At 41.6% G+C, this 15,477-nt stretch overlaps 1 protein-coding gene across 1 annotated transcript in view; it reads left to right on the top strand.

The window, feature by feature from the left end:
• ACOXL (acyl-CoA oxidase like) overlaps positions 1-15,477 on the top strand; it is a 375,298-nt gene that overhangs the window by 344,342 nt on the left and 15,479 nt on the right. Inside the window, 1 exon segment of the mRNA XM_045054588.1 lies at positions 2,940-3,041. Within this exon segment, the coding sequence (XP_044910523.1) occupies positions 2,940-3,041 (102 nt within the window).

Raw genomic sequence — 15,477 nt, 5'->3', positions numbered from 1 at the left:
GACTGGTTGAAGCCAGCGGTCTGGAACGAAGCTTGGCCACGATGTCAGTAGTCAGGGGCTTGTTGGGAGCTCTGTGGGACCAAGTGGGCTGGGGCCGGAATCGGACAGGACTAGACTAGAGGCTGGACCACCGTCTCTCGGGGGTGTGAGGGATGGGATTTGTGCCAGATACCCTCTATCTTGCTCTCCAGCTCTACACTCCACCCTTCTCCACCTGGCTCTAAGCCCAGGAAGCTGACCTACATAACTTGGATCAGTGGAATCCTTGCCCTCTGCAGCCAGTTAGCTTCTGCAAACAAGAAGCCTCAGTTAGAGATTGGAGAGAGGAGGAGAAGGAGGTTGGGATATTCCTGCCCTCTGTGCGCCTCCCTGCGGGGTCACCTTGGGATTTCTGTGTTCCTAGGTCAACGGTCACAACTCCTCTTAAGATGCTTCTGTCTATAGAGCTGTCTCTTCCAGGATCCAGGAGCCACTCCCTGCCCTCCTCCCTTGAAACCTAGAGCTGGTGACAGTCCCAGAGATACCAGCTCTGGGGTACTGCACTATCCTTTGTGGCTCTCCTACAACTTGCCCACACCCTTATGAAAACCATTTATTGAACTCTTCTTGAATCATCCTAATAGGAAAATGTCATCTGTTTCTTGTCATACGTTGGCTGACACAGGATTCTGGATTGAGTGAGAAGATCAAATAGGTTATTTCAAAAAAAACCTTATATTTCTGTGGCTCTGGATTTCTTATCACTGACCGTAGATGTTTGTAGACCCAGGAGTAATGAGAATTAAGTTTCTATACCTAGGAATCCACAAAAGGATTTCTATAGTGGATGTGAAATTCACCTAGAGATTTGTGGTTCAGTCTAGCCACAGAAGGTATAGAGTGTATCATTTTTGTAAGAATTCATGCTATCAGGATGTATGACAGGATTTTCAGTTGCTTCTACTATGTCTGAAGGGTCAGCTAACATCTTTACTGCTATTCTATAAAAGAGCCAAAGGTAGCTTACGCTAGCCAAGCAGAACATTGGCAAAGTCATAAAAGAGCCATAATTAATCTTAAATATCTTTCACAGACAAGTCACTAAGCCATACGGTGACCCTTTCTAGGAAGATTGAATAGTGGAGGCTCTCCATAATGATGCTATTTCAAGAATGTCCCAGAACCTCAGGAAAAGAAGGAAGTCTACATGACTTCAAACTGTATAATATCTGAGCCTGATGATCAATAGAAAACATTGTCTTCTGGTATGTGAAGGTCATTTCCATTTGACTATGAATAAGAGTTTTGTTGTTGTTGCTTGGATGGACTTTGATATATAATCTTACTTCTAAAGAGTCATTATCTTAAAAATTTTTTTTTTCTAATCTTTATTCTTGAGACAGAGAGACAGCGTGTGAGCAGGGGAGGAGCAGAGAGAGAGGGAGACACAGAATCCAAAGCAGGCTCCAGACTCTGAGCTGTCAGCACAGAGCCCGATGTGCGACTCAAACCCACAAACCGTGAGATCATGACCTGAGCTGAAGTCGGACGCTCAACCAACTGAGCCATCCAGGTGCCCCAAGAGTCATCATTATCTTTTAGAGATACACAGTGAAAAGCTTATGGATGAGATGGTGTGACCGAACTTTGCCTCACAGTAATACAGAAAGGGGTGGGGGGGGGGGGGATGGATAAAAGAAGACTGTCCATGAGTTAGTTGATAGCTGTGGAAGCTGGGTGACGGAGACGTGGAAGTGCTTTATACTATTCCCTCCGCTTTTGTGTGATTTTAAAATAATTGAATATTAACTGCCAAACGAATAGTTAATTCAAAAGTTGTTTCTTGGGGCACCTGGGTGGCTCAGTCGGTTAAGCATCCGACTTTGGCTCAGGTCATGATCTCGTGGTCTGTGAGTTCGAGCCCCGCGTCGGGCTCTGTGCTGACAGCTCAGAGCCTGGAGCCTGTTTCAGATTCTGTGTCCCCCTCTCTCTCTCTCTCTGACCCTCCCCCACTCATGCTCTGTCTCTCTCTGTCTCAAAAATAAACGTTAAAAAAAAAAGCTGCTTCTGGACACAGGAACATGCATCTATTATTGCTCGGCGCCACTGATGTCATGAAGTTCTGTGTGTAGGTTTCAGAAGTGTAATAGGAAAAACGTATTGAAGCAAATGTAAATGAGGAATGCCATTTTTATGAGAGTTTAATGAAACTAGGCTCAATGAAAACTGTTAAGATAACATTCAGAATGTACACTTAGAATATTTTTTTCATGAATTGAAAAGGAAAGCAAACAAAAAGACTGCATTCGTGTTTTAAAATATATTACATGTGATGGGGCGCCTGGGTGGCGCAGTCGGTTAAGCGTCCGACTTCAGCCAGGTCACGATCTCGCGGTCCGGGAGTTCGAGCCCCGCGTCGGGCTCTGGGCTGATGGCTCAGAGCCTGGAGCCTGTTTCCGATTCTGTGTCTCCCTCTCTCTCTGGCCCTCCCCCGTTCATGCTCTGTCTCTCTCTGTCCCAAAAATAAATAAACGTTGAAAAAAAAAAAAAAATATATATATATATATATATATATATATATATATATATATATATATATATTACATGTGGACTTTGCTTCTAAATAACCTGGGATGAGAGCCGACTGGGTGAGGCTACAGATGAAACAAGTTTGGCCATGAATTTACATTTGTTGAATTGGGGGCGTGGCCACATGGCAGCTTACCATGCGATTCTTTCTGCTTTTATATACGCTTTACATTTTATACAGAATGGGTTTTTTTTTTTTAGTAAAAAATATACTGCACCTCAAAAATGTGACCATTTTACATTGAGGAAGTATTAACTCTTACGATTTAATGAAATGTAACCTTATGCTATTTCTCTTTCTCCTCCTTAGAGTCTCCATTTTCTAATATATCACCATTTGTTCGTTTCTCTCCTCTTCCCCCATGCCTTAGTTTTGTCTGTTATATGGAACCAAGCTGGTGTTTCAGGAGCGAGCCTGGTATCTAGAACATAAATACTTGACTCCCACGGCCAGCACGAGGATTAGGAGTCAGGTAAGGGTCCCTGATGTGCAGAAGAAAACCCTTTGCACTTCAGCCGTCAGCTCTTTGCTTTCTTAGAAAAGAGTCCTGTCAATCTTTTATCAGTTCCCACTCAGGGATTTTTATGCCCCTGGGACTTCACATACATGTTTTCATTGCCTACCATGATCATATTACACTTCAGAGTTTAAGTGACAAGGAAATGATTCACTGTGCATGAACTTTCTGACATGAGAAGCGAAGAGGGAATCAAAAGCATTTTCCTTGTCTTGGCAAAAAATAAAACTGTATTAAGTGATTTTCCTTTTTCTCCTTCTTAGCAAAACCCATTAAGTCATTCTTCATATTCAGAAAGAAGACCTGTGGTATTTTTATGTCAGTGACGGTGATGGAAATTCAATTCGATGGCTAAGAGTACCTGAAAATGAAGACAGAGCCGGTGAACCACCACCAAGATGCTGCTCTAAAGGAAAAGAATATAAAACAACATAATCGTGTATAAAACACATTTTCTGACAGCTTCTCTTCCGGGTCCCCCATTAGATGCTATAACATAAGCAGGTGTATATGCTCAGACTTTGCCTTCAAAGGAGCTCTTCATATTTGAGGACACAAAGCTGACTCTAAAACACAAATAACGGGGCACCTGTGTGGCTCACTTGGTTGAGGATCCGTCTCTTGATTTTGGCTCAGGTCATGATCCCGGGATCATGAGATCAAGCCCCGCACTGGGCTCAGTGCTGAGGATCGAGACCTCTTGGGATTCTTTCTCTCTCTCTCTCCCTCTGCCCCTCTCCCCAGCTCATGTTCTCTCTCTAAAATAAAATTAAAAATTAAAAAAAATTTTTTTTTAGCCACAAATAATGACACAAGGGAGCAGAGGCTTCCCAATGAATAAGTTCAGAGTTCAGAGGACAGAGATCACTTGAGGACTTAGGAGCAAATGTCATTCTTGTTGCTAGACCTTCAAGAGTGGAAAATTCCAACCAACTGGTGGTTCGACTGAGGAGGGGGCCGTGCAGTTTTAAGCCTTCAGACAGGGTTGGTTGAAGTGCGTAAAATCACACAAACAGGAGTACGTAGGGCAGACATGTTGAGAAACGGTGAGCAGACCAGTTTGGCTGATGTCTCAAGTGAAAGCCTGGAGAGGAGCCAGACTGCAGGGGACACCGAAGAACCTTGAAGAATCTTCTTCCCTTTCAGGAGAACAAGAATTCTGAGGAAAAGCATATGTAAAGATGTTTCAGTTCTCTGTCGCTGTGTAACAAACGACCCGAAAACTTAGTGGCTTAGAACAACCAGTAATTACGTGTCGCGATTCCACATCTGAACGGGGCTCAGCTGGATGGTTCTCCTGCTGCCTGAGGTCTATGAAGGCGGCCTCTGCACTCACAGCAGTCACCTCTGCTGGGGTGGCAGGGACCTCTGGGGACTGCTGGGCAACTGTCTCCTTCTGTGTGGCCTAGTGTGGCCTTCCCCACAGCATAGTAGTGTCAAGAGGGCTGAATATTTTACATGATGACTGGCTTCCAAAGAGGAAGTGGGAGATGCCGGTCATCTCAAGGCTAGGCCCACTGCTAACATAGTGTTCCTTCAGCCGCATTCTGTTGGCCCAAGGGACTCACAAGGCCAGCACAGATTTGGGCTAGAGAAGAGACTTTCCCTCTCATTGTGAGGAGCAGCGTGCACATCATGCACATCTAAGGAAGGAAAAATTGATGGCAGCTGTCTTTGGAGACAAGAAAATGCCCACTTTGGGGCATTTGCCTACCAAGAAAATGCCCACTTTGGGGAGGAAAAGAATATTTTTAATTTAAGAAAAAAAAAGCTACATGAAGGAAGATTTTAAATCCATGTGATGAGGTATTTCAGTGATATAAAATAGGTAAATAATACATCAAAAGAATATTGAGTAAAAGAAACCAACTTTCACGTACAACATTGAAGCGCTTTCATATGCTATTGGTCCAACATGCTTTCTACACTTTTCATTTCCTGGAATCTCTGAGCAGCCTGGGAGATAAGCAGGGAACAGACAGGCATTTTGGAACAAGCTTTATCTATAGATCTGGGTTGCTCAGACCTATAGGACATCTCCAGGCCTTCTTTTGCAGATCTCAGGGCTACCAGCCATGAGCACTCACCCCTTCTCTGGGCTTTCCCAGTGTTCCCAGAGGGGAGAGGGTAATGTAGCTGGCACCAATGCTTCCCTTCCCACTTCTGCCACACCCCTTTGAAGGGATTTCAAGGTTTCAGAAATATTATCACTAGTTTCTTTTCATTAAAATGTCTGGGACTCTTGGCCAATTGGAGATGCTTAACAGGAGTGGGCTTGTGAAAGGGTGAAAAGGGGGAAAGGGCTGATTAATATTACTGAAACTGACCTAGGTGCTTTACATGATAACTCTTCAAGTTTATTGATTCTTTCTTTCTTTAGGTGCATCTAATGTTCTAATTCATCCCCTAAAGTTTCAATCCTGTTTGTTAGGATTTTTATTTTAAAAAACCTTTTTTGGTTTTTGCTTTATATCACCTATGTCCCTTTTTAGTTTCTTATACCCTAAAGTTATATTCAATTTTGTCTTGATTTCTTTATGCATTGAAGCATAGTTATTTCATAGTTTATCGCAAATGATTCTAATATCTTAAGACTTTACCAGTCTAGTTCTTTTTGTCTATTATTTCTGCTATGTGTGTAGTTATCTTTTAATATGTGTTGGTCATTGTTATTGGAAAATGATTTGTGAGATTTATGTGAAGGCCAAATTGAAGGCACCTTCTTCCCCTTCACAAAGCATCTGAAAGTGCTCTCAGTTTAAGACCCACCATAAACCAAACTCAAGGCTTGAGTTTCCCATAAGACTTGGAGAATTCAAGTAAGAGCAGTAATTGCTTCACCCTCCCCCCAGTGTTATAGCTGTTTGGCATCCAGCTTATTATAGCAAGGGTTTCCTATTAAATTTCTTGCCTAGTACTAGCCCCAGTTTTGACTGTCATCGCCCCTACCCCACCCCAGCCACCATGAGGCTGTCAAAGTGAAAATTCAGAATTGCTGGAAATGGCAGATGCCTTCAGGGTAAATGCAATTTTCTTACTTGTTTATTTCTTTTGGTTCCCTCTTTCCCATAGTTTTTGCCATTATTATTTTGTCAGATCATTGTTGGATGATTCCTGTATTTTCTCTAAGAATTTTGGTTGTTTTCAGCAGAATGGTTGGGGGGAAAATCTAGCTCTCTCGCACCAGACGCAAAGTTCCTACAGTGTTATACCACTTGACCCCACAACTGCTCTTTAAGTCATTTTCATTACCCTTACACAGGTGAGGAAATGGAAACCCAACATGGAAAAGTAACTTGCCCAAAGTAACACAGCTAGTAAAAAACCCATACCTCCCTGACTCTAAACATTTTCATTTATTTTATTTGGATAAAAATCAGCAGTAGCTAATAACAACAAGGACATTCAGTGTCCAGTTCTCGCTTCTAGTGCCACTTTCCAATAAAAGGAAGCAGAGGACCTGAAGAAATGACTGATTCCAAGAATGGGGCAACGCATACATAAGATAAGCCTGAAGCATCCTTCAGTGCTAGAAGGTAAGAAAGTGCCCCACATGAAAACTAAAACGAAATACCCCATAATTGTGGGTTATGTCAAGGGGACACTAGAATGAGTCAACTTAGAGTTCCCAGTGGCCAAAGCTGGAACAGTTTGAGCATTGGATTATAACCCCAAGTATAAAATAATTAAATATAAGTCCATAATGATATAAATAAATGATGAAATGGATAAATAACTGGGATTAAAAAAGACCAGTCTTTCTTACTAATGTATGTAGATTCAGTAAATGAAACCTAATTCACGTCCCTTGAGTGTGGGTTGGACGCCATGGTTTTCTTTTCTTTTCTCTTTTCTTTTATCTTCCCTTCTCTTCTTCTCTTCCTTTCTTTTCTTTTCCTTTCTCATTTATTTATTTATTTTTAATAATTTATTGTCAAGTTAGCTAACCTACAGTGTACATAGTGTAGTCTTGGCTTTGGGAGTAGATTCCTCTAATTCATCACTTACATACAACACCCAGTGCTCATCCCAACAAGTACCCTCCTCAATGCCCATCGCATGGCCATTTTCCCCACCCTCCAGCCCCCTGCTCCCATCAGCCCCCAGTTTGTTGTCTGTATTTAAGAGTCTTTTACAGTTTGCCTCCTTCTCTGTTTGCAACTTATTTTTCCTTCCCTTCCCTATGGTCTCCTGTTAAGTTTCTCAAATTCCACATCATATGAGTGAAAACGTATGATATCTGTCTCTGACTCATTTCATTTAGCGTAATACCCTCCAGTTCCGTCCGCGTTGTTGCAAATGTCAAGATTTCATTCTTTTTCATCGCCGGGTAGTATTCCAGTGTGTGTGTGTGTGTGTGTGTGTGTGTGTGTGTGTGATCTTTATCCATTCATCAGTTGATGGACATTTGGGCTCTTTCCATAATTTGGTTATTGTTGATAGCATTGCTATAAACATTGGGCTACATGTGCACCTAGAAATCAGCACTCCTGTATCCTTTGGATAAATTCCTAGTAGTGCTATTACTGCATTGTAGGGCAATTCTATTTTTAATTTTTGAGGAACCTCCACACTGTTTTCCAGAGTGGCTGCACCAGTTTGCATTCCCACCAACAGGGCAAAAGGGCTTCCCTTTCTCCACATCCTCGCCAACATCTGTTGTTTCCTGAGTTGTTAATTTTAGACACTCTGACCAGTGTGAAAAAATTTTCTTTTATTTTAGAGAACAGAGCATTGACAGGGAAAACAGTTACTTTACAGTGGAGAAATCTGGCAGATCCCACCTTAACCAAGTACAGTAGGTGATCACGAGTAATAAGTTGTGTTGATGACATATACTTATGATATTATGCGGTGAAAACAGCACTTCACTTATCTACAAAAATCCATACCACTTATCTACAAAAATGTCAGAGTGAATCAGATGGAAGTATGGTCCACACAATACCTAACCAGCCCTCAAACTGCCAGTGCATGAAAGACAAGGAAAAACTAAAAAAAAAAAAAAAAACAACACAGACCAGAAGAGACTTAAGGAGTCATGATATCTAAATTCAGTGCAGTGTCCTGGACTGAGTCCTGGAAGAGAAAAAGGATATTAGTAGAAAAACTGATGAAATATGAATAAATTGTAGTTTGCTAGTATTAACGTACCAATATGGACCTCTTAGTTTTTACAATGGACCATAGTTATGTACGATGTTAACATTAGGAGAAACCGGGTGAAGGGCATATGAGAACGCTCCATATTATCTTTGGAATTTTTCCTTAAATCCAAAAGTATTCCAAAATAAAAGGTTTATTAATAAAAAAAATAAAGCATCAGGGAATAGCAGTCAGCCGGGGCTGATTATAGATAATAAAACTTCCAAACACCCAGGAGTGATGCTGCAGGTCTGGGCTCTGATAATTAGCAATGCGTGTATTTACGCTAAAAGAAAACAAAATGGAATTTCATTCTCATAAAGATCTTCCAGGTAAGTAAGGCTGATGTAATCCCCATTCAACAAATGAGTGAAACTCTGCAGCAGCGAAGTTAAAAGACTGCCCAAGATTCTAGCTGAGCAGAGAAACCAGAACTCCTAATCCCAGACGGATCATCCTGCTTGTCTGCATGGAGCACTACAACAGCTGAGTTCAAAAGCTTCGCAGGGGCCTGCCTGATGTCCCCGAGTAGGTAAAATCCATCCACATATTCCAAAGGCAGCACAAGTTCCCTGTTGTTCGACTGGAGCCCGTAGGAGAGGGGGTTGGGTTGGGGTTTGTTTTCTTTTTAGACTCCAGCTGATCCCCCAACAGCCCTTCATAGCTGTGATAACTAACTCCTTTCGCTGTTGACAGAGCTCGTCCACATTCCTTATCCTGTGTAATCCCCACAAGCGCCCTGTAGTGTGAATCGCTGTTGATCCACTTTATGGATTGGGAGACTAAGGCTGGTTTACTGCTGACTCAGGCAGTGGTAAAGGTGAGGCTTTGGGACTCTAGTACACTGCTGTTCTCAGTGGTCCCAGGCCCAAATTGTAGGATGAGCTGGCTCCACCTTTATGTTCTCAAAGTAGGTAGGGCCCTGGCTCAAAGGCAGTCCTGTGGCAATACCCCCAGGACTCCATCATAACAATGCTCCTAAGCTGGGGTGCCTGGATGGTTCAGTCGGCTGAGTGTCTGACTCTTGATTTCAGCTCAGGTCATGGTCTTGCGTTCCGTGGGTTCAAACCCTGCCTTGAGCTCTGTGCTGACAGTGTGGAGCCTGCTTGGCATTCTCTCTCTCCCTCTCTCTCTGCCCCTCCCCTGCTTGTTCTCACTGTCTCTCTTGAAATGAATAAATAAAAAAGAAAAATGCTCCTAAGTAACAGATTTCTGTGCCCTTTCCATTAGGTACTTTAGCAGGGGTATGTATAAAACAAATGTGTGCTTTGTTCTTGGAAAATTTAGCATCCAGGCATTATCCTGTTTCATTCTTCATTAACCTAGACATTCGGATTTATTTTTCTTCAGATAATTATCAGCATTAGGGAGTAGCGATCAGCCGAGGCTCATGTTAAGAAGGCAAGACTTTCAAAATAATCTACCAGTTACTAATTGTGTATCTCCACAAAAACCAACCTCGTTTGCTTAAAAAAGAGAGAGAGACAAAACAAAACAAATACTTCAACTTCTTAACATAGTGTATTTTACTGCAAATGAATATTTGGCCTTGAGTCCCTACTTTTACACCAGCCTTTAAAGTAAATTTCAGTTTTACCTAGAGGAGCCTCATTTTTCTCATTGGAGTGTTTGCACCCTGAATTCCTGGCACAGCTGTCCTGCTCTGTCAGTGCCCACCAGCCCTGGAAGACGACTCTCGGTGACATGCAAAGAAAAAGCAAGTACATGGGACATGTGGTCAGCTCATGCCAAGAAATCAACACAGGAGGAAGCTTTAAAGTTTATGTGTGTTGAGAGAACCACAGCCCAGCTGTGGGTTGCAGATCAAAAACGACCCTATTCAGTGTGGTGAAAATAATACTTAGCAAAATGTTGAATCAGGTTCTATTTCCTGCCCTAAACCCAAATAATGGAACCACGTGAGAAAGCATGTTATAAAGGATCTGCAGGGAGGTCAGAGAGGACTGCATAACCCTGCCCAGACGTAAGGAGGGCCACCCTTGGCACCTTCCAAAGGCTATGGGAGATTGCCTGTAAGAGTAACACTATTAAAAACCAAAATTTCATTCAGGAAGAGAGAAAATAAATACCAATCATGACCATGTCCAAGCAATCTTGACACCCCTCCCCAATATTTGATCATATTACACCCAAACATTGCCTTGATGTCCTGTTTGAGCCATGACCCGTCAATTTCTTCCTAAATGCACAGTTTCTGCTGGGGCGACAGATGGCTGGCACCTTGTCCCATCTAAGTCATTCCCCCATGCCTTCAAGATTGTTTTCACTTTGGTGTGCCCACTGATGTGCTAGGGTGTTCTAGGGTGAAGCTTAGATTTAGCCCTGGAACAGTGACCAGCAGGACAAGCCTAAGTCCTCTTTTGCACCCTTGGCAGCAAGGGCACACAGGAACAGACCCAGCCCCTGGTAGCCTTGGTCTGCTCCACTGAGAGGGACGATCCCTTCTCTCCCTGTGTAAGAGAGAGCTGCTCAGGGACCCAGTTGTAGCAAGGAGGCCAAGGGGAGCCTGTTGATGGCAAGTGATCTCTTAGGCTGTATCTGCTCGAGTCTATAACAACCACTAAGGCTTGGAGTTTAGTTTCGGTTTAGTCAGTCAAGTGGTTGAATCATCACAGGGGGGAATCATTCAGGCCCATTGACTGATAGGTCATTCAAGTACTTCTGAGCAGAGGTACCACCTTAATGTCAATGACACACATTGATTTATTCTTAGGAAATGTGGCTTGGAGTAAGAATGTGCAGAAATGTGTCAGACCCCAGACCCCAAACGCCAAGACACTACTGGGATCCTTCAAATTTAGAAGATGGATCACACTTATTTGCTATTTTGAACTAAGTGAAGAATATAAATTCAGCCATTGCCTTGTGGCCAAAAGGCTTGGGGTAGAAGAAACAAACCAGGAAGAAAACTTAAGGCGGAGTTCCAAGCTGGGAAGATGGTGTTGGGATGTTAGCCCTTCTCAAATCTCAGCTTCAAGAACATGTACCTTATACTTGTACCTGTGATGCTTAGAAACGGTACACCTGCTCTTCACTTCCTACAAATGCAGTATGGCTGCTTTCCATGCTGCTTCTGTTAAAGGCTTCTTTTCAATGGACACTCAGATTTCCTATTCTTCTATTTTCCTTTCCCCAAACCACCTGCATCATGGCATCTGAACAGATGCTCAGGTACCAGAAACAAATACAACACGAACTGGGATTTTAGGGCATGGGATGTTAAAACTTGCTTGAATGGGGAAAGGGAGGTAGGGTGTCTCAGTTCCTTGGCCTTGTCTACTACCCACAGACTCTTGATTTTTTTTGTAAGGAATTTGAGAAGGAATCTGTGGTTCCCTCACCCTGGTCCCACTTACCCAGCAAGGCCCATCTGACTTGGCTACAAGCAAGTGATGAGGTTGTGATGCTTGGCTCTGTTCTACAGGCTGAGTGGAGAAGCTGGTATGGAATGTAACCACAGGCACCTATCCCATCAGGGTGGGAAGGGACATCTCCTATTTGGTGGCTTTGGCGAAGAAGCTGGGTGTTATGAAATAATAGCACAAAGGAGTGGTCATACAGAGAATGCAACAGAGTCAAATTTTAAAGTCTCCATTGATTTGAAAGCATCCCCAGAACTGGTTTTAACCTTCTTTCACTTCTGTAGAACCCCTTGGTTCACTTGCAGGAGACAGCCGGGACCAACTAGAATATGAATGCATCCTGGTCCACCTTCTCTTTCCAGAGCTGGAGACCTCACACAGAGAGCCAGGGAAAATATCAGTACCAACAGATACTAAGAAAGTGGGTTCTCTCTTTTCCCTTCCCCCTGCCCTTTACCCCTGGGCCCAGCCTGCTCCTCAGCAGCATAAAATGCATTGCTGAACCTATAAATGGACACCACTCAACTGAGGTTAAGAAAATACAGGTGGGATTTGATTTCTTCAGTTTGGCCAAGGACTGTGAGGTCACCACTCCTGCAATCCTGGTTTCCACGTGGCAGCCACCTGGTCAACCCTCATGCTTTGCCCCATACTACAGTTTTGTGTATCTGGGGAATGAACCAGCATCATTCTGTCTCTCTTATTCAAGGTCAACTTGTTAGAACCACAGGAGAGAGCAGTTTGTTCTGCTGATCTCCAGCCCCTGGGTTCTTCTGGCAGCTGCATTATCCTGGGCTCCTTGGGGTGATACTTGAAGTGCTGGGTAACTAGGGCATCCTTCTCCATCCTTTCTCCATGAAAGTCTCAGGGTTCACCCCCTTACTCCAGGATGCACAGCGAGAATTTCCCACTGGCAAAATGTGTTCCTAAGAGTAGCTGTGTTATAATAAAAAGACCTTTTAGGGGATGGAATTCAGTTCTGTGTAACCAGGCAAGGCAAACCGTGTTACAGTTAAGGACAAGGTGGGTTTTATTATGATTCCATAATAATAAAAATTTAAGTGAATTACTGAACTCAAAACAGGAATGGTCCCTACTATATCCATTTTGTTAGAAAGTAATATTCTAGCTAGAAATGAATATTTTTTACAAAATAAAACGTGTTTGTAGCTGCTTTTCTTTTTCTGATGCTGTTACCTTTTTCCTTTGATTTTAGAGACTAGATATTGCTGTGGCCTTCTCTACTCCTTCTGTCTTCTGGGGGACTCAAAGCACTTGGTACTTAGTAACTATACAAAATAGGGGTGGTCCCATTTTAAAGCACAATGGACAGGACTCACTTGTGAGAACCCACAGGTCTGTCCTTCCCTGGACACTGGTCATCCCCATCACAGGACTACCAGGCCTTAATTCTGTAACCAAACTGGCTATTGCTGAGACAATGTAAGAAGAATATCCAGATCAAGTGTGTGACTTTTTGTAGGGTCTTTTGGGATACGGGTGATCTATTTCTTAATCTGGGTGATGGTTACATGAGTATGTTCCTTTTGTAATAATTTAGCAAGCTGGTGTATACTTGTTACTTCTATCTCTGCATGCACGTTATGCTCCAACTAAAGAGAATGAAAAGAAGAATCTTCTGTTTTACTTATATAAAACCTTTTGTTGAAACCTAATCTGAAATTTATGCTGACCATGATATGGGGAGGGTAATTAAACTTTTTATTTTGAGAGATCATAGATCCACATGCACTTGTAGGAACCAATACAGAGACATTTCATATTATTTTACCTAGTTTCCCCCAATGGCATCAGCTGCAGAACCATAGTACAATATCACACCCCAATTTTGACATGGTATGGTAAATATACAGAGCTTTCTCATCACCACGGAGGTTCCTCCTGTGTTTTATAGGCACACCCTGTTTCCTTCCCTTGCCTCCCCTATAATTCTTAGCAAACACAAATCTGTCCTCCATCTCTATCATTTTGTCATTCCAAGTTGTGCAAATGGGATCACATAATATGCAACCTTTCGGGGCTGACTTTTTCCACCCAGCATAATTTTCTAGAAATCCATCCAAGTTGTTGCATCTATCAGTAGTCTGTTTCTTTTTATTACAAAGGAGTACTCCATGGAGTGGATGTAGCACAGTTTGTTAAACCATTCCCTCATTGAAAGACATCTGGTTTTCTTCCAGTTTTGACTATTAGGAATAAAGCTATTATAAACATTTGTGCATAGGTTTTGGTATGAATATAGGTTTTAATTTCTCTAGAGTAAATGCCCAAGAATGTGTTTGCTGGGTCAAATGGTGGGTACATGATGATTTTTTTTTAAAGAAATTGATGAACTGTTTTTCAGAGTGGCTGTAACATTTAACATTCCCACCAGCAATGTAGGAGTGATTCCATTTCTTCATGTCCTCGCTAGCCTTTCATGGTGTCACTATTTTCTATTTTAGCCACTCTGATAGATATATAGTAATATTTAATTGTGGTTTTAAGTTGCGTTTCCCTAATGGATAATGATGTTGAACATTTTTTCATGTGTTTATATGCCATTTGTATATCCTCCTTGTTGAAATGTCTGTTCTGACATCTTTTGCCCATGTTCTAATTGGATTTGGTAGTTTTTTTTTTTTTTTAACTGTTGAGTTTTTAGAGTTCTTTATGTATTCTAGATACTAGCCCTTTGTCAGATAATTTGTAAATATTTTCTTCTGGCTTGTCCTTCTATCTTGACATAGTCTTTTTTCCAGAGTAAAAGTTCTTAATTTTGATGAAATCCAGTTTATCAGTTTTCCTTTTATGGATCCTACTTTTGGCGTATGTCTCATAATTTTTCACACATCCCTAGGTCCTGAAGACTTTATCCTACAGTTTTTTTCTAAACTTTTTTACTTCTACATTTTACATTTTGGTCCACAATTCATTTTGAGTTAATTTTTGTATAAGTTAGGAAATTTGGGTTGAGATTCATTTTGTTGGTCTAAGAATGTCCAATTGCTCCAGAAAAAATTTGTTGAAAGGCTATCTTTCCTCCACTGAATTGCTTTAACATCTTTATCTAAGCAGTTGGACATATTTGTATAGTCCTGTTTCTGCAGTCTCAGTTTTGATCCATGGATCTATGTGTCTATGCTTCTGCCAATATCATATGGTCAGTCCTGATTACTGTAGTTACATAAATCTTGAAATCTGCTGAATTTTTTCCTCTCACTTTATTCTTTTTCAAAATTGTTTTAGCATTTTCATTCTTTCCCTTTCCATGTAAATATTAGAATAATCTTATCTATATTATTTGAAAAATCTTGCTGGGATTTTGATAGGAATTATGTTAAACCTGTATGACAGTTTTTGGAAAAGTGACATCAATGCTATACTGGATCTGGGGTGCCTAGGTGGCTTAGTCGGTTAAGCGTCCACCTCTTGATCTCTACTCAGGTCATGATCTCACAGTTTATGAGTTTGAGCCCCTCATTGGGCTCTGAGCTGACAGCACAAAGTGTGCTTGAAATTCTCTCTCTCCCTCTCTCTCTCTGCCCCTCCCCCTGCTCTTGCTCTCTCTCTCAAAAATAAATAAACATATGAAAATTATGATGCTAAGTGTTCTAATCCATGAATATGGTATGTCTCTCCATTTATATAGATTTCATTTCATTTCTTTTATCAGCACATTGTTGTTTTTGACATACAAGTCTTATACATGTTTTGTTAGATTTACACCTAATTATTTATTTCTTTTGTTTTTTTGAGAGGTTGTAAATTGTATTGCATATTTTATTTTAAGTGTCTACACACCCATCACTAGTATGTGGAGACACAGTTGATTTTTATTTATTATTCTTATAATCTATAAT

Source organism: Felis catus, chromosome A3 (assembly GCF_018350175.1).
Source record: "Felis catus isolate Fca126 chromosome A3, F.catus_Fca126_mat1.0, whole genome shotgun sequence".
NCBI lineage: Eukaryota > Metazoa > Chordata > Mammalia > Carnivora > Felidae > Felis > Felis catus.
This window is presented reverse-complemented; position numbering and strand designations above follow the sequence as displayed.